Source organism: Eschscholzia californica, unplaced genomic scaffold (assembly GCF_041429995.1).
Source record: "Eschscholzia californica isolate CP2 unplaced genomic scaffold, dmEscCali1.0.p SCAF_5, whole genome shotgun sequence".
Taxonomy (NCBI): domain Eukaryota; kingdom Viridiplantae; phylum Streptophyta; class Magnoliopsida; order Ranunculales; family Papaveraceae; genus Eschscholzia; species Eschscholzia californica.
The window spans coordinates 45065174-45084527 of NW_028238472.1; the positions used below are offsets into that span (position 1 = coordinate 45065174).

Genomic DNA, 19354 nt, shown 5'->3' on the forward strand with positions numbered 1-19354 from the left:
CAATATGATGTGAATTTGTCTTTTTAAAAGGAGATAACATCATAACAGAATGACTCTCACGAAAAAAAAAAATATATATATCAAATATAGTGAACTAAACATGTAGGAAAGAAAAAAAGAAAATGAACAATCATAAAAATAAAGAAGAAAAAGAGGGACCATTACCTCTAGGTAAAGTTTAGAGAAAGAAAAATAGACAATTGGATTGGTAGAAGCCACTAGAGAGGAGAGAGAACAAAAAATATTAAAGAGGGAAAAAAGATTCACAGAGAAAAAGAAAACAAAAAAAATAAATATAATGTTCGAGAAACTTGTAAGTCTGCTGGATTAGAAACTTTTTTTTTGACCAAGGGATTAGAAACTTGATTAGGTTAGAGTATGTTTATATTTCTTTATGGTGGGCCCCATGATTTTCATCACTAATCACACTTTCTTCCAAAGTACTGTGGGAAGGGATTTTAGGGCCGTCATGCTTAAGAGTTTAAGAAGTCTTACTGGGTATTTGTTTTTTTTTCAGGCACCCTCTTTTAATTAATCTGAACTTGGGGCCCTTCCACAAGGTGAGGCCCAAAGAGCCGCTTTGGCTGCTTTGGGCCTGGGCCGCCCCTCGTGATGGTGAAGGAGATGAATCTAGGGTTTGTATAAGACAGGTGATGAGAGCTATAAGATTCTCTCTATAATTCTCCACCTCCTTGTATTTCTTGTACTCTCGTCGCCATTAATTAACCAAATTCAACACCAATCAAAGCATCTCTCCCTCTCTCTTCTAGAATCCGAAGTTTGTGATTACCTTGTAGAATCATGTCAATTTCACAAAAATATAGGGTCGGCGGGCTGGAATTAACATGACTATTCGTATGCGCCCTCCGGGTTCACCTGCTCAAGTTCGGGCCGTCTAGCCTTCTCTCACTCTCACCAACCGGTTAATTTTTGCACGACAAACAAGAAAATTTTTCAGAGTACAAAACTTTGAACAAAAAGATTTGATAGGAAATTTTCATTTTTCATATCTTTCTCTCTCCTCCTCGGACCACTACCTCCAACTAGGGGTGGGGATTCTGCCCATGAGCCACACCCGTCTACGGGCACTCGAGCCCAACGACGACCATAGACGCCCGCGCCCGTCTCGGACAAAATCTGCCCCGCCCGCCATATTTTGGTGGACGGACATGGTTTAAAACCTCTACCCGTGCACCCGCCCACGCCCGCACCCACTTAACGTCGCCCAATAATAACCAACCAAATTACATCAATTTTTTGAGTTGATGAAGCCCAACAGTCCATGTTGCTAAGCCTATATAAGATGGTAAACAATATGTTTAAGGGCAACCATACGAACCCAATGCATTGTTTTGCAATGACCCAAGAGAATTTCTAGCAGTGTAGAGTTACTGAAGTAGTGTTTGGTTTTGAAGGAGCAAGGATAGGGATAAGTTTATATTGTATTTCATGAGAATTCTTCATTAGTTATTAATGTGAGATTAAATTCCTAAAAAGAACAACAAAAATAATGTCTAGTTTTAATCCCAAATTGTCTCCTTAGAATTGGAAAGGTGTTTGAAGACTTTATAAAAAGAGAAAAAAAAGTGAATTTTTTCAAGTCATAAACTTACCCGCCCGCCCATACCTGAATTACCCGAGCTTCTTAATAGGCTTAGACGGATAATGGGCAAGGCGGATTTTAAAATTGCCCGCCCGATTAACCCGCTTACCCTAATAGCCATTGAAATTTGGTGTCCGACCCGCCCAGCCCGATGTTTCAAGTGCTCATGGACGCCCATACCCGCTCAATCCCCACCCCTACCTCCAACAACCTCTGACCACCTTTCTCTCAGATTTCTTTTCTCTCTCCAATCACTCTTTCATTTCTATCTCTGATCACTCTTTGATTTATCTCTCTCTCTCTCTCTCTCTCTCTCTCTCTCTCTCATTCTCGGATGAAAATGGTTTCAATCGACTTAAACCTAGACTTTTAGCCGAGAGAGAGGGAGAGATGAGAGAGAGAGAGATACGATAAAGACCGAAAAGATATAGCTTTGAGAGAGAGAGAGATCTTAGAGCATCTTTAATAAGACACTCGAGTTCTAAAACATAGAGCATCACTTAGAATTAGAATTTATGTCAAAAAAAAAACTTTCTTCATTGGAACAACCACGTCATTATGATGCGGGAGCATTTATTATAGAAACTCTCAAAAGAAACCCTCTAATTTTAGAGTGTCCGATTGAGTTTCGCTAAATGGCACCTTATTAAACTTTAAAATATAAACCAATCGTAAACTTCACTTTTTAACTACTTTTTTCCTCTTGCAACAAAAAAAAAAAGATTTTTTTTTCCTATTAAATTTAAGAGTGACATGTGTATCAAATATAGTTATTTTAGAGATTTTTATTTGAGACCAAAAAGGTTTAGAGTGTCTTTGTTTGTCACTTAGCTCATCTCCAATGCAAAATCTTCTCATTATCATTTCAATGCCATCTCTATTGACATTGTATAATCCTTCACGGATTCTCATTGACAATTTTCATTGACATTTTCTGGACTTTCATGGATGTCACGTCTACGAAAGTGTATTATATGGTGATAAATAGATTAATAACCAATATGATATTATTATACATTATTATCATATAAAATATATTACTATAATGCAATTTTTATTTATTTTTTTGCATGGACTCTAAGAGTCCTTAAATCAACATAGTGTGGATACATCATGAAAAAATACATCAATCACCTACCATCACTAAATAAATCTAGGATTTTAGAGGTCATATAAAGACCTTTAAGATCATCCTAGGAGAATGAAAGCTCATTTCTACCATTCAATGGTGGTTTGACTAAATCATCCGCTAAAGCCGAGCCCATCAAATCGTCAACCGACTTCGATCGGTCTGATTCGGTTTGACTCAGTTGGTCGGTTTGGTCCGATTCTTCGAGCTTTAATTCAGTCGAGATTCAACATTAACATTTGGTCTATATGACATGATAGAATATCAAGAGGATAATGAATATATATTCTTTCTTAATTGAAAATGAAACAAAAATTCTACACATTTTTATATAGCATTCTGAATTTTGGAGGCTTGATGTTGTATTGGGAACGTTTTAAAGATTAAATTATAAGATACAATGTTATGTAAACCATATTTTTTAGATGTACCATCAAAAATTGAGTGAAATCCCTTTCAGTTAAGCGTAATTTGTTGCCGTTCAAATTAATGGTTGGATGGTTTTAGTGATGTTGTAAGCCTTGTATAAAACAAGAGTACCAAAAATTTGCATTGAATCGAAAAAAAAAGACAGAATTAAATAGTAAAATATGTCAGAAGTGGGATTTGAACCCACGCCCTCTCACGAAGACCAGAACTTGAGTCTGGCGCCTTAGACCACTCGGCCATCCTGACTTCTGTTGCAAATATGATCCAAACAAAATCTATATAATAAAACAGGTGGATGGGTGCTGACTGGGACAAACTCCTGGATAAATCCGGTCGTCCGTCCCACATCAGCATTCACCTACACCCTTGGATTCACCCACGTCATTTTCGCGATTCAACTTATCATAATTCATATTAAGTTTAGTTGATTGGGAAGGGCATAATATATTTGTGTCATTATCATAAACCATGATTTTGGCATTTCCTTTATCAATACTTTCGTGATTAGGATCCTTTATTAACACTTTGTCACGTCTCTCTCTATGTAGTTTACTAATTTTTTTTTTGCCTTTTGCTGCTACAGTTTTAGTGAATTCTTTGCCTCTTAAGGTTCACTGCGACTTCGTCCTTCCTCTCTGCCTCTCTCACGCAACCCTCTCTGATCTCAGGTATTCTCTCTCTCTGTGGCTCTTTCTCTCGCACATGCGTAGAACATCTTTCTCTCTCTCGAGGTAGGTCGGTGTGTTTTTGTTTGATGATTGAGATAGGTTGGTGTGTTTTGAAATTAACCTATTACCAATATTTAGTTTCAATTTGTTTTTGTCTATAGAATTCTTTATGCCGTTTCAATTTGCTTTTATGCCTTGATGATTAATGGTGAGACCTCTTATAGAACTCTTCATCCGTCATTTATTTATACAGATTTTGTACCATTTGCTCTTTGAGTACCTTAAGGCTCCTTGAAATAGCGCTGGCAGATGTGTTTTGCATTTAGTAAACAGTTTTCTTTATAGACTGCAATTTTCTTTAGCTTCTTTCGACGCATTATAGCAGCACCATGTGTGTCAATTTTCTTATATTTTTAATTTTGTATGGTTCTTATCTTTGGTGTGGTCTAGATTAAACTCAAAATCGGTTATCTTTGATTCAGTGTATCACCCCAAATTTACAATTCTAATCCATCTTTTTGTTGGTCTTTTTTACAGGTTGAAGTTAAAGAACAACCAGAGATCTTGTTGGTCACAAAAGAATCTCCTGTAAATTTTGTGATTAGTTCTTCATTATGTTTCTTACATTTTGGATGTTCATGTTACATACATATCCAGGTGTTAGAGTATTCTGATTAGGAATGTTTAAATGTTTGAACTTATTAGTTTAAGACTATTTTTACATTGAAACTTACATTGTAAGTGCTTATAAAAATGTGTTGTTGAAGAAAGTAAACAACTACTAACGTAACGAATAAGTAGTGAGTCACTCAAATGTAATTTATGCTCATTCACATAGTTTGCTCGATCTGTTAAGCAATCGGAAGAGCTGTCCGTGCCCCACGGGCACGGGTTACACCCTCGTCAATTTATGAGGCAAGTAATGTAAACATTTAGAACACTTTATTTCACATGTTATCTATGACCTAGAGAAGCTGGATCTGACAAAAGGTGTTTGTTGATAGCAATCAATCAATTCATTCATCATTTCCTTTTGCTCCTTTTGTTCCCTCGGTTATTGAGTTGCATCTAACTAGATTCTAGACCAATATATCTTCAACAATAAAATAATATGGCATATTATTTATTTCCTCCACATAAGTTTTTTTTTTATTCTTTTGAGAAAGAAATAACATTAATAAAGCAAGCTTACGACAGTCCTTGAAAAGAAAAAGCGATAAAGACAAAAGGACTAAAAGGTAAGACAAATTATCCTCGAGCAGAACACTTCACGTGTTAAACGGGAAGTACATTTGCTGCCATAGTGTGCGCCAGGCTGGTTGCCTCTCTAGGTCAAAACGCCGAAATCACGTGTCGTTCCCTCGTGCTAAGACGTAAACCGTAGATTTGACGATAAAGCCTCCAAGGTATTATAGGATCTGGCGATGAGATTAAGTCCCACAAAACCCTAGAGTTACTCTTTCTTCTTCCCACCTTCATTATAATTTCCATCCTTTCATCTATATCTAGCTTTCATAGCTTTAAGGAGATAGTGACACTGTACGTACTTATGGATAGGGGTGGGAAAAAGATCCGGAAGACCGCTATCCGACCCGTTCGACCGAGATAAAAAGTGTCCATGGACACCTGATGGTCATAACGGTCAGTGTCCGACCGGCCCGAAAGAATTGGCGGACGGTCACGGTCAAAATTTTATGTCGAAGGACCGACCGCTGACCGACCGGTACGAGTGACCGAATAGGTTGACCGACTAAACTGTCCTCATTTTTAGAAGTTGACCGTTGAATTTTATAGACATATAAATATATGATGATAGTTGGCTATAGTCATATAGTCCTCTAGAAGACCAAACATTAGTGAATGGCTTAATTATATCTTGTCAAATGATGATCAACTGTGTTTTTTCTTTTTTATATTTACTTTCGATTTCTTGGCTAAACATCTTCATTTGTAAGTAATTTTGTTTGTGGTAATAAAAATAAAGTTTTGAATTAAGTAAATTTATTGGAAAGTCCGGACCGAGACCGTCCGGTGTCCGACTAGACCGGTAAAATAAACGGTCCTGGACGGTCAATGGACAAAGAATTCTTGAGAGTGACCGTCCGAGTCCGCCCGAGTAAATAGATGGTCACCAACAGTTTATGTCCGAGTCGACCGGTTCGATGAAGTTAGAGTCCGATACCGACCGGTCCGGACCGATTCCCACCCCTACTTATGGAGCAACAAGCCCGGGTATTGGGAACACACCCCTATTATTGCATTCATTCATTGCTAAACGTACCTAGACCATGTCATTAGCTAGTTTCAACAAATCTATATATATTTGCTTCTTCAAAATATATCATGTGTTCCTTCCTTGTACAAATTGTTAGAGTATAAAGATCGAGATGAATCGAGATCCGTAGATATCCGTATCAACCGTCCAAGATATATGAAGATATTATTTATACTTATCCTAGATAGAGTCCTAGGAAAATAAGATACCCGAATCACTCTATAAATAATATCTTCATATATCTTGGACGGTTGATACGGATATCTACGGATCTCGATTCATCTCGATCTTTATACTCTAACACAAATTACTTATCTCAAATTTTTTTCGCTTATGCGAAACGATTGGTTAAAATAGTAAGAGATATAGTCTTTCACCTTAGAGGTTAAAGGTTGGAGGCACGTTAAACAATTCAAAAAAAATATTTTCTTATGATTTTATCGTAGGTTTGAGTATTCTATGTCTTGATTTGAATCCAAATATCGTGGTTTTAAGTGCAATTCCAACTCAAAGTGGTGAGCTCTCAAATTTAAATTTTGAATCTCAACTTTTTGGGTCCAATGTGGAGGGTCTGGGTTGAGTTGAAGCTAACTGTGATTTGGGGATGAAAAAAATGACATTTGATCTTTAATTGGAGCTCTCAATCTAAGCCCTCGAAAACTGAAAGGCGAGATTGAGAGGTCATGGCATTGGTGACGACTTTCAAAGGCAAAATCGGTTTTCTCACGTGCGTTTTCACTCTCCCATCCCATCACAATACTTTTTTTTTTTTTGATGAAATAAACTTGCATTAAACAAAGAGTCTAATACAATGAGCTAAAAGTCCGAAAATAAAGAAAGAACGTCTTGCCATCTTTTCTTTTGGCCATGGGTACGTCCCCATTTAGCTAAAGCATCAGCATAAGTGTTACAACTACGAGAGATATGAGAAAATATAGTGCCTGTAAAGCTATCTTTGATGTCATTTATCTGGTGAATAATACTCTGAGTTTGCCAGTGCAGGTTTCCTCCCTTCCCATTAAGCGCTAAAATTATCGCTTGATTGTCACTCTCTATGTGCACATATTGAATTTGGAGTTGCAATGCCTCTTTTAGGCCGGATAATATTGCTAAGCTTTCGCATTCCTCCGCATTTTGTCCACGTACTGTGTCTGCTACCGCCATTATGTAGTTCGCCTCTGCATCACGGATGATGAAGCCAATGCCCGCCGGTTCTTTCATATTTATAAAAGAAGCATCCACATTAACCTTCGTATATGGTGTCGATGGAGGTCTCCATGTTTGTGTAATGGTTTTATCCTTACCTTTCTTGCTCATACTGGACTCGGTTTTGAGAGGTGTCGTAGAGGTGTTCAAAATCCTTTCTATGATCTGTACAGGGTTTTGTTTATTCGTAGTAAAGCAGTTCTCGCATCTGGCTTTCCACAGGAACCATAATATTTTTGCATTGAGATTGATATTATTCTCATCTAGTAGTTTCCATTGTTGAATCCATTGTATGGTCGTAGTGATCGTGTCCGTTCTAATATTAAAATGGAACCATATTGCTTTTGCAAAAGAGCAATGCAATAAAGCATGATCAAGAGTCTCCTCTTCATTGCAATTAACACATGAGTAGTTATTATCGATGAATTTACCTATCTTAGATCTGACTGGTAGACTGTTGGTGCAGCATTTCCAAAGGAATAATTTAATCCGAGGGATAGTATTCATGTTCCATATAAAGAACCAGTCCATCTGAACCTCATTATTATAAATAGTTTGATTTCTAAGAAAATTGTACATGGATTTGAGAGAGAAATTACCTGATTTGGTCAGTGTCCATATGGCATTATCCTCTTCGTTAGGATTAAGGTTGATGCTTAGGATCGATCTGCATATGTCATTGTCAAAACACATTTGAATTAAATTAGTGTTCCAGTTACCATTCGTGATGAGTTGGGAAACCAGTTCAATAGTGCATCCTCTTTCATTAGAAATAGGAGGGGGATGATTAGGGATCCAGTAGTCAGTCCAAATATGGATATGTTCACCTGTATTAATATTCCAAAAGATAAGATTGTCAAGATTATGATGGTATTTGGAAATCGATTTCCAAGTCCAAGAATGATGATTCTTAGGCGGTGTAGGTTTGGGAGAGTTATGAAAGTACTTACCTTTGAGCACTTGAACCCAAATAGCTTCCGGATTATTAACAATGCGCCAATTGAGCTTATGCAGAAAAGCTTGATTATCTAGCTTAGGCAGGCGCAGACCTAGTCCACCCTGATTACGAGGTTTGCAAATGGAGTTCCAGTTTATGGTGTGAAAGGTTTTGGGTTTTCCCCACCAAAAAGTCCTTTGAATGGACTCAATGCTGTCACTAATGCCTTTAGGAAGGGCAAAGCACTGCATTTGGTATCGGGGAACAGCCGCTGCGATAGTAGAAATGACTACCGAGCGGCCAGCTTGCGAGAGAAGATGAGATTGCCATTTGGCAAGTTTATTTTTAATCTGAGTGATAAGGGAGTTGAAAGCTTGTTTTTTGTTTCGATCAATGAAGAGCTTGGTGCCTAAGTATTTATCCCCGGACGACGACTGATGAACTTTGAGTTCCCGGATAATCATCCGTTTGAATTTCGGGTGAGAATTTTTGGAGAAAAAAATATTCGATTTAGCATAATTAATCATTTGCCTCGAAGCCTCGCTGAATTCCTTGAGAATCTGTTTTAAATTGTAGATATTCTCCAGAGAGTTTTGCCCGAAAATGATACAATCGTCTGCAAAAAGTAGATGTTTAATCGAGAGGTTGGAATGCGGAATCAGAAAGCCTATGAAAGAAGACTCGTTGTGATTCTTCTCTAAAAGACGACTAAGACCTTCCATCGCTATGGCAAAAAGAAATGGGGAGAGAGGGTCACCCTGCCGAATTCCCCTGCTCACATTGAAAGTGCAGCCTGGGCGCCCATTGATGAGAACCGCCATCGAGCTAGAAGTGATACAGGTCTGGATAAGATTGATCCAAGAGTTCGAAAAGCCCATCAAGTTCATAATGTTTTCCAGATAACTCCATTCGATTCTATCAAAAGCTTTAGACATGTCCAACTTAAGACCGAAATAACTTTTGGGGCCCTTAACTTTTTTGAAGGAATGGATGAGTTCTTGGCAAATGATGATATTATCAGTGATTTGCCGACCTGGAACATATGCACCCTGAAAAGGAGAAATAATATCAACCAAAACCGGTTTAAGTCTATTGGCCAATATTTTGGTAATGATTTTGTAAGTGGTGTTTAGTAAACTGATGGGCCGATAATCCGCTGGAGTCTGAGGGGTTTTTGTTTTGGGAAGAAGGCAGATATGAGTGTGATTGGAATTAGTCGGAAGCGTAGCATCCTGAAAGAACGAAGAGATCATCAACCGAGTGTCTTCTTTCACTGTCTCCCAATTAGTTTGATAGAAATGCGGCGGAAAGCCGTCAGGGCCCGGAGCCGCGCCGGGTTTAAGAGCGAAAGTGGCCATTCTGATCTCGTCGGGGCTAGGAATGGTATTGAGCGCTTCATTCTGAGTATCTGAGATTTGGTGGAAGAAGCAGTCTTGAAGCCTAGCTGACATCGAGGAACCAGCCGTGGTAGAAATTTGTTGAATATGATTAGTAAAAATCGAAGCTATTTCGGTATCATCATTGGGCCAGGTATTGTCTTGTCTTTTAATGGACAGAATCTTGTTTTTTCGGAGTCTAGTAGTGGCTTTCGCATGAAAAAATTGGGTGTTTCTATCACCTAAGTTAATGTTTGCTACTCTAGACTTTTCCTTCCATAAACTCTCTTGCTGAAGGAGAAGATTTTCAATTTGGGAGTAAATGGATCGGAAATCTTCAGCATTCTTAGTCCTTTGCAGATTATGAGTGAGTTGTTTAATGTTGGTATCAAGATTACCGAAGACTTCTTTGTTCCATTTGGATAGCTTAATGGCAAGAAAGTTGAGCTTAGAGTGGATAGGATTAGGGTTAGAAAGCCAGTTAGATTTGATGAAACTAGCACAGTTGGGATGAGACATCCAAGTTCGAATGAATTTGAAGGGTTTACGACCTTTATTAGCCTGATTATCAGTAGAAAGCAGGATAGGATTGTGATCAGAGCCCAGGGTATCCAGATGATTTATCCGGGAGTGAGGGTAATTGATGAGCCAGTTGTAGCTAGCCATCGCTCGGTCCAGCCTTTCTTCAATCAGATTTCCCGCAAATTGTCTGTTCGTCCAAGTAAACGGATAACCAATATATCCTAGGTCATGAAGGCCTAGGCTATTGATTACATTTTTATGCTGCTGAATCTTGGGAAGCTGAGCCGGCTGACCTCCCGACTTCTCAGAAGGGTCGAGAATACAGTTTAAGTCTCCAATGACAATCCAGGGAGTGTCATCCTTAGGAGCCACATTGGCCAAATTATCCCATGGTTTCATCTTATTGTTTGTATAAGGACAACCATAGAAACCAGTGAGATAACTTTTGGTGCCCGATACCATATGAGTGCTATGAGCATGGATCATGTTCTGATCCGCGTAAATGATTTCCACGTCATAGTTGGTATTCCAGAAAAAGCACATCCCATCACAATACTGCCAATTGAAATTTTGAATACCTCTCAGTAAAACTTTTAATACTACCCAATTAAAGTTTGAACGGAAATGCTGTTTGGAGCAAATGGGAAAAGCGAACCAATCGTTTGACGCCACCTGGCAAAATGACGCGATTTCTGGAATTACATATAACTTACATTTGAGTCCTCAATTTTACCGTGTTTTGTTCCAGGTCCTTCATCTAAAATATGATCTAGACCGTTGAGGATGTCAACGGTTCAAATCATATGGAAACCAGATCTCCCAAAATCTCGCCCCCTCTTCTCTCTCTCCACAAAACCAGAGCTCTCTCCTTCTCTCTCTCTCTCAAATTACTCAAATCCAAGAACTAAATAATCCATAGTAGTTCTTGGGGTGGATTATATAAAATTCTTGTACAAATTCATATTATTCCCACTATAACGCCCCAATTAAGTGGTTAAAATGAAAACCAAGTTTCACGAATTTAGTAGTATATGATGTATATTTAGTTCTGAATCATATGATTTTCAAATGAGTCATGGGAAGTGACAGAAATAATTTGTTCATCGCCAAACCAATCGGTGAAGAAGACTGAAGTTCAAGTTCATGAAATCACCATTATTGGTACTCCTTTAACGGAAGAGAGACTTAGGAAAGGAATGAAAGATTTTGCTAATGACCGAAGACTCAGAAAAGTCTATTTAATCAACAAAGTATCAAGTATACTCTTTGGATTTGACAAAGAAATTAAATTGGGGTCTCCTGGATTACCTATTGCTTCAAGGAAAGGTATGAAAGATCCAACTTTTTCATTCTTTTAGGGATTTCTGAAAGGAACAAAGATGAAAGCTTCAATTTTGATTTTGACACTGTTTTATATGGAGGGAGATTGACGACTTGATTATGTGGGTTACTGGAAGAAAACCGAACTTGTAATTAGTAAATTGGAGTCTGTAAAATACCTACTTCTCAGATTGAATCCAAATGTGTTTTAGCCTATGTATCGATATAATATAGAAACAGTCACACTTCCATAAGGATCAAAATGAGCATATTGTCTGTATGTTTATTAAAATAATTGTTCCCTTGAATTGATGATGCATCAATGCTTTCTTGAGTAGCCAACATCTCAGATGGACCACCAATATTCTACAAAAAAAAGATGTTATAGAGTTACATGTTATGAACTTCAAAATAAATAACCGAAAAAATATTCGATTAGAAAAACATTACCGAATCATCGTATTGTGATCCATATTGGGGGGTCGTTCTTAAATCCTCTGAACTATCTACGTCTTTTTCACTTCCATCAAAATCTTCTTCTACCTCTAAATCATCATCCGACTCTTGTACAACTATAGACTTTCCACGTACATCCTCCATGTATGTTATCTAATCCACAAAGTAAAAGAAATAAAACATTTCAAATAAAATAGCATAAAGATGTTGGAAATACAAGACATGTATGAAATGTTTTTTTTTTTTTGGAAATCAAACTTCATATAAAGGCCAATAGGCTAATGAGAATTACAACATGAAGTTTAAACAACAAAGACACAACCATAATCGGACAAACAAGACAAGTTATGCCCACATGGGGTGCCACTAGAGCTGTCTGATCTAACTGGTGGCCTGCTTTTCGTGCAGTCGCCACTGACCATCTTAGGGTAGTTTTATAACTTATGCATGAAATGTTAGAAATATAAGGATCACATAGTTTATGTTGTATCCTTTACATACCTTATGGAAGAAATTTTAACAAGTGGACTTGAAATGTTGAAGAAAGAACTTGAAGTTATTTGATGAAAAAAAAAAGAAAAACTAAGTTTTTGAAAGAAGAAGGAATATTTGGAAGAAGGATTGTTGTTTATAATAAGTATAAATGTTATATAAGTCTAAAATTTCAATCAAAGGTCAACAATTGGTAGCCTAAGTGGTTCCAAGGTGTTGACATAAACTCCAGAAAGCCTCAGAGGTCCTAGGTTCGAATCCCAGAGAAGATGAAATCTTTGGTTATTTAAATTGAGATTATTAGGGTGTAAATAATGTTGTTGGGCTTTAGGCCATTGTCTAGTTGGGATATAGGTCCGGTTTTGTGAGTGTTTGAGTGGGCAGTATGATGTATCAAGTGCCAAATGTAACTACTTACGTAGATCGTAGTCTGACTTCCAAAAAAGATCAAAGAGAAAAAAAATCTAAATTCGAGATTTAATTTAAGCCATTGATTTCATTGGAAAAATTGAAAATAAAAAATAAAAAATCGGTCCTTTCGTAATTTAACTATCGATTTGACTTCTCTAAAAAGTACAAAAAAAATAAAAAAATATCGATTTGACTTATCTGAAAAAATAAAAAAGTATAAAGTCTGACAAGTACTAATAAAATCTGGTTGTTTATATCTTTCATATTAAAAAAACAATAGTTTGACAAAAAAACAATTTATTTGACTTATCTGAAAAAATTACAAAGAATAAAGTCTAACAAGTATTAAGAAAATCTGGTTGTTTATATCTTTCATATTAAAAAAAACAATTGTTTGAAAAAAACAATTGATTTGATGTTGTCCCTTTACAGCTAACGGTTGTAAACACCATACCTTTAATATTAAAACACAATAAAATATTTTGTCTTTTTTACAATAACACCCGTTAAAAGGAAGATGGTTTCTTCTCAACAATACCATCAAAACATCTTCCTTTCTCTCTCTCTAGAAATCTCCTTTATTTTCTCTCTCTCTTTCCAAGTTATAAATAATGGCACCCAAAGTCGAGAAGAAGCCCGCCGAGAAGAAACCAGCCACCGAAGAGAAGAAGGCCGAGAAAGGCCCAGTTGCAGAGAAAAACCTAAGGATGAGAAGAAACTACCCACCAAAGACGGAGTTTCAACCGACAAGAAGAAAAAGAAATCACAGAAGAGAGTTGAAACTTACAAGATTTACATCTTCAAAATTTTGAAACAAGTTCATCCTCATATGGGAATTTCAAGCAAAGCTATGGGGATTGTGAACAGTTTCATTAATGATATCTTTGAGAGACTTGCTTAGGAATCATCTAGGTTGGCTGGATACAACAAGAAGCAAACTATAACTTTTCGGGAGGTTGCGTATGCAGTTCGTCTTGTTCTTTCTGGTCAACTCGCAAAGCATGCTGCTAGTGAATTGACGACTGTTTTATATGGAGGGAGATTGACGACTTGATTATGTGGGTTACTGGAAGAAAACTGAACTTGTAATTAGTAAATTGGAGTCTAACAAATACCTACTTCTCAGATTGAATCCAAATGGGTTTTAGTCTATGTATCGATATAATATAGAAACAATCACACTTCCATTAGGATCAAAATGAGCATATTGTCTGTATGTTTATTAAAATAATTGTTCCCTTGAATTGATGATGCATCAATGCTTTCTTGAGTAGCCAACATCTCAGATGGACCACCAATATTCTACAAAAAAAAGATGTTATAGAGTTACATGTTATGAACTTCAAAATAAATAACCGAAAAAATATTCGATTAGAAAAACATTACCGAATCATCGTATTGTGATCCATATTGGGGGGTCGTTCTTAAATCCTCTGAACTAATCTCTGAACTATCCACGTCTTTTTCACTTCCATCAAAATCTTCTTCTACCTCTAAATCATCATCCGACTCTTGTACAACTATAGACTTTCCACGTAGATCCTCCATGTATGTTATCTAATCTACAAAGTAAAAGAGAAATAAAACATTTCAAGTAAAATAGCATAAAGATGTTGGAAATACAAGACATGTATGAAATGTTTTTTTTTTTTTTTTGGAAATCAAACTTCATATAAAGGCCAATAGGCTAATGAGAATTACAACATGAAGTTTAAACAACAAAGACACAACCATAATCGGACAAACAAGACAAGTTATGCCCACTTGGGGTGCCACTAGAGCTGTCTGATCTAACTGGTGGCCTACTTCTGGTGCAGTCGCCACTGACCATCTTAGGGTAGTTTTATAACTTATGCATGAAATGTTAGAAATATAAGGATCACATAGTTTATGTTGTATCCTTTACATACCTTATGGAAGAACTTGAAGTTATTTGATGAAAAAGAAAGAAAAACTAAGTTTTTGAAAGAAGAAGGAATGTTTAGAAGAAGGACTGTTGTTTAGAATAAATATAAATGTTATATAAGTCTAAAAGTTCAATCAAAGGTCAACAATTGGTAGCCCAAGTGGTTCCAAGGTGTTGACATAAACTCCAGAAAGCCTCAGTGGTCCTAGGTTCGAATCCCAGAGAAGAAGAAATCTTTGGAAGAAATCTTTGGCTATTTAAATTGAGATTATTAGGGTGTAAATAATGTTGTTGGGCTTTAGGCCATTGTCTAGTTGGGATATAGATCCGGTTTTGTGAGTGTTTGAGTGGGCAGTATGATGTATCAAGTGCCAAATGTAACTAAATTCGAGATTTAATTTAAGCCATTGATTTCAATGGCAAAATTGAAAATAAAAAATAAAAAACCGGTCCTTTCGTAATTTAAGATTTGACTTCTCTAAAAAGTACAAAAAATAAAATAAAAAAGTATCGATTTGACTTATCTGAAAAAATAAAAAAGTATAAAGTCTGACAAGTACTAATAAAATCTGGTTGTTTATATCTTTCATATTAAAAAACAATAGTTTGAAAAAAAACAATTGATTTGACTTATCTGAAAAAATTACAAAGAATAAAGTCTGACAAGTACTAAGAAAATCTGGTTGTTTATATCTTTCATATTAAAAAAAACAATTGTTTGAAAAAAACAATTGATTTGATGTTGATTTGATGTTGTCCCTTTACAGCTAACGGTTGTAAACACCATACCTTTAATATTAAAACACAATAAAATATTTTGTCTTTTTTACAATACCACCCGTTAAAAGGAAGATGGTTTCTTCTCAACACTACCATCAAAACATCTTCCTTTCTCTCTCTCTAGAAATCTCCTTTATTTTCTCTCTTTTTTTCCAAGTTATAAACAATGGCACCCAAGGCCGAGAAGAAGCCCGCCGAGAAGAAACCAGCCACCGAAGAAAAGAAGGCCGAGAAAGCCCCAGTTGCAGAGAAGAAGGCCGAGAAAGCCCCAGTTGCAGAGAAGAAACCTAAGGCTGAGATGAAACTACCCACCAAAGACAGAGTTTCAACCGACAAGAAGAAAAAGAAATCACAGAAGAGAGTTGAAACTTACAAGATTTACATCTTCAAAATTTTGAAACAAGTTCATCCTCATATGGGAATTTCAAGCAAAGCTATGGGGATTGTGAACAGTTTCATTAATGATATCTTTGAGAGACTTGCTCACGAATCATCTAGGTTGGCTAGATACAACAAGAAACAAACTATAACTTTTCGGGAGGTTGCGTATGCAGTTCGTCTTGTTCTTTCTGGTCAACTCGCAAAGCATGCTGCTAGTGAATTGACGACTGTTTTATATGGAGGGAGATTGACGACTTGATTATGTGGGTTACTGGAAGAAAACCGAACTTGTAATTAGTAAATTGGAGTCTGACAAATACCTACTTCTCAGATTGAATCCAAATGGGTTTTAGTCTATGTATCGATATAATATAGAAACAATCACACTTCCATTAGGATCAAAATGAGCATATTGTCTGTATGTTTATTAAAATAATTGTTCCCTTGAATTGATGATGCATCAATGCTTTCTTGAGTAGCCAACATCTCAGATGGACCACCAATATTCTACAAAAAAAAGATGTTATAGAGTTACATGTTATGAACTTCAAAATAAATAACCGAAAAAATATTCGATTAGAAAAACATTACCGAATCATCGTATTGTGATCCATATTGGGGTGGTCGTTCTTAAATCCTCTGAACTAATCTCTGAACTATCCACGTCTTTTTCACTTCCATCAAAATCTTCTTCTACCTCTAAATCATCATCCGAGTCTTGTACAACTATAGACTTTCCACGTACATCCTCCATGTATGTTATCTAATCTACAAAGTAAAAGAAATAAAACATTTCAAGTAAAATAGCATAAGGATGTTGGAAATACAAGACATGTATGAAATGTTTTTTTTTTTTTTTTTGGAAATCAAACTTCATATAAAGGCCAATAGGCTAATGAGAATTACAACATGAAGTTTAAACAACAAAGACACAACCATAATCGGACAAACAAGACAAGTTATGCCCACTTGGGGTGCCACTAGAGCTGTCTGATCTAACTGGTGGCCTGCTTCTGGTGCAGTCGCCACTGACCATCTTAGGGTAGTTTTATAACTTATGCATGAAATGTTAGAAATATAAGGATCACATAGTTTATGTTGTATCCTTTACATACCTTATGGAAGAACTTGAAGTTATTTGATGAAAAAGAAATAAAAACTAAGTTTTTGAAAGAAGAAGGAATGTTTAGAAGAAGGACTGTTGTTTAGAATAAGTATAAATGTTATATAAGTCTAAAAGTTCAATCAAAGGTCAACAATTGGTCGCCCAAGTGGTTCCAAGGTGTTGACATAAACTCCAGAAAGCCTCAGAGGTCCTAGGTTCGAATCCTAGAGAAGAAGAAATCTTTGGAAGAAATCTTTGGCCATTTAAATTGAGATTATTAGGGTGTAAATAATGATGTTGGGCTTTAGGCTATTGTCTAGTTGGGATATAGATCCGGTTTTGTGAGTGTTTGAGTGGGCAGTATGATGTATCAAGTGCCAAATGTAACTACTTACGTAGATCGTAGTCTGACTTCCAAAAAAGATCAAAGAGAAAAAAAAATCTAAATTCGAGATTTAATTTAAGCCATTGATTTCAATGGCAAAATTGAAAATAAAAAATAAAAAACCGGTCCTTTCGTAATTTAAGATTTGACTTCTCTAAAAAGTACAAAAAAAAAATAAAAAAGTATCGATTTGACTTATCTGAAAAAAATAAAAAAGTATAAAGTCTGACAAGTACTAATAAAATCTGGTTGTTTATATCTTTCATATTAAAAAACAATAGTTTGAAAAAAAACAATTGATTTGACTTATCTGAAAAAATTACAAAGAATAAAGTCTGACAAGTACTAAGAAAATCTGGTTGTTTATATCTTTCATATTAAAAAAAAACAATTGTTTGAAAAAAACAATTGATTTGATGTTGATTTGATGTTGTCCCTTTACAGCTAACGGTTGTAAACACCATACCTTTAATATTAAAACACAATAAAATATTTTGTCTTTTTTACAATACCACCCGTTAAAAGGAAGATGGTTTCTTCTCAACACTACCATCAAAACATCTTCCTTTCTCTCTCTTTAGAAATCTCCTTTATTTTCTCTCTCTTTTTCCAAGTTATAAACAATGGCACCCAAAGCCGAGAAGAAGCCCGCCAAGAAGAAACCAGCCACCGAAGAGAAGAAGGCCGAGAAAGGCCCAGTTGCAGAGAAGAAACCTAAGGCTGAGAAGAAACTACCCACCAAAGACGGAGTTTCAACCGACAAGAAGAAAAAGAAATCAAAGAAGAGAGTTGAAACTTACAAGATTTACATCTTCAAAATTTTGAAACAAGTTCATCCTCTTATGGGAATTTCACGCAAAGCTATGGGGATTGTGAACAGTTTCATTAATGATATCTTTGAGAGACTTGCTCAGGAATCATCTTGGTTGGCTAGATACAACAAAAAGCAAACTACAACTTTTCGGGAGGTTGCGTATGCAGTTCGTCTTGTTCTTTCTGGTCAACTCGCAAAGCATGTTGCTAGTGAATTGACGACTGTTTTATATGGAGGGAGATTGACGACTTGATTATGTGGGTTACTGGAAGAAAACCGAACTTCTAATTAGTAAATTGGAGTCTGACAAATACCTACTTCTCAGATTGAATCCAAATGGGTTTTAGTCTATGTATCGATATAATATAGAAACAATCACACTTTCATTAGGATCAAAATGAGCATATTGTCTGTATGTTTATTAAAATAAGGGTTATTTAGTGTATAGACCCCAGTTATTTACCTATATTAGGGATCCACCCCCAAAACGATAATGCTTTAGGGGTTACCCCCCATTCTCTATTTTTCCGTCAAAAGGCTGTTAAGTTGCGAGCGTGCCACTCACATGAGCTTCCTTTGACAAATTTGCCCTCTCCATCAGCTTTACTGTTGGGGGTCCTTCCCTAAATAGTTGTTTTATAGTGGGGGTCCTTCACCATTTTAATACTACTTCCTATCTTTTCATAAGAAAGCTGTGATTTTAGTGAAAACAAAGTTCAACTCTCTTCCAATTGAGTAACTAGGTCGAGGTTTAACTTGGGTTTGGGAGCTCAGCTATAATGGAGTTTAGAAAAGAAGGTTTCAGATAAATGCTAGCTAAAATTGGAGATAATTGTTAGGTTTGAGTCATCATGCTCAATTTTAATGGTTCTTTGTAAATTTGTGTTCTTCAATTTAGTACTTGATCTTGAATTTGAAGTAATTAAACAAAAGTTCTTTGCTTTTGAAAAAAATTCAAAAGTTTTTCAATCTTTTTCTCTTTTTCTCAAGATCAGATTGTTATTCATGTAATGTAGTTGGTATTTCAATCTTTTTCTCTTGATCTTGATCTTGAACAAATTGAAATACCAACTACATTACACGAATAACAGTCTGATCTTGAGAAAAAGAGAAAAAGATTGAAAAACTTCTGAATTTTAGCTGGCATTTATCTGAAACT

The 19354-nt window shown here is 36.1% G+C and overlaps 1 protein-coding gene, 1 long non-coding RNA gene, 1 other non-coding gene and 2 pseudogenes across 3 annotated transcripts; 3 read left to right on the forward strand and 2 right to left on the reverse strand.

The window, feature by feature from the left end:
- Window positions 1–3323: 3323 nt before the first annotated feature.
- Window positions 3324–3407, reverse strand: TRNAL-CAA (transfer RNA leucine (anticodon CAA)). Its single transcript has one exon. It is a non-coding gene; the product is annotated as a tRNA-Leu (tRNA).
- Window positions 3408–3549: 142 nt separating this feature from the next.
- LOC147539641 (uncharacterized) lies at window positions 3550–4614 on the forward strand. Its single transcript, XR_015225833.1, has 2 exons — window positions 3550–3829; window positions 4083–4614. It is a non-coding gene; the product is annotated as an uncharacterized LOC147539641 (long non-coding RNA).
- A 2306-nt stretch (window positions 4615–6920) lies between these two features.
- LOC147539642 (uncharacterized) lies at window positions 6921–12065 on the reverse strand. Its single transcript, XM_086643142.1, has 5 exons — window positions 11916–12065; window positions 11712–11831; window positions 9027–10700; window positions 8261–8369; window positions 6921–8137 (listed from the first exon to the last, which is right to left on the reverse strand). Exons 1-5 carry the CDS (start codon window positions 12063–12065, stop codon window positions 6921–6923), a joined length of 3270 nt encoding a protein of 1089 aa, XP_086499268.1.
- A 1370-nt stretch (window positions 12066–13435) lies between these two features.
- Window positions 13436–13878, forward strand: LOC147539643 (histone H2B.7-like; annotated as a pseudogene).
- A 1798-nt stretch (window positions 13879–15676) lies between these two features.
- Window positions 15677–18448, forward strand: LOC147539644 (uncharacterized; annotated as a pseudogene).
- The last annotated feature ends 906 nt before the right edge of the window (window positions 18449–19354 follow it).

Bases quoted from the DNA above. Each gene is read 5' to 3' on its own strand.
- LOC147539642 (XM_086643142.1), bottom strand. From the start codon at position 12,065: ATGGAGGATGTACGTGGAAAGTCTATAGTTGTACAAGAGTCGGATGAT. The intron at 8,370-9,026 runs GTGAGCAGGGGA...CCTCGTAATCAG, and splicing joins GCCCAGGCTGCACTTTCAAT to GGTGGACTAGGTCTGCGCCT. The intron at 8,138-8,260 runs GTAAGTACTTTC...ATATTAATACAG, and splicing joins TTGGGTTCAAGTGCTCAAAG to GTGAACATATCCATATTTGG.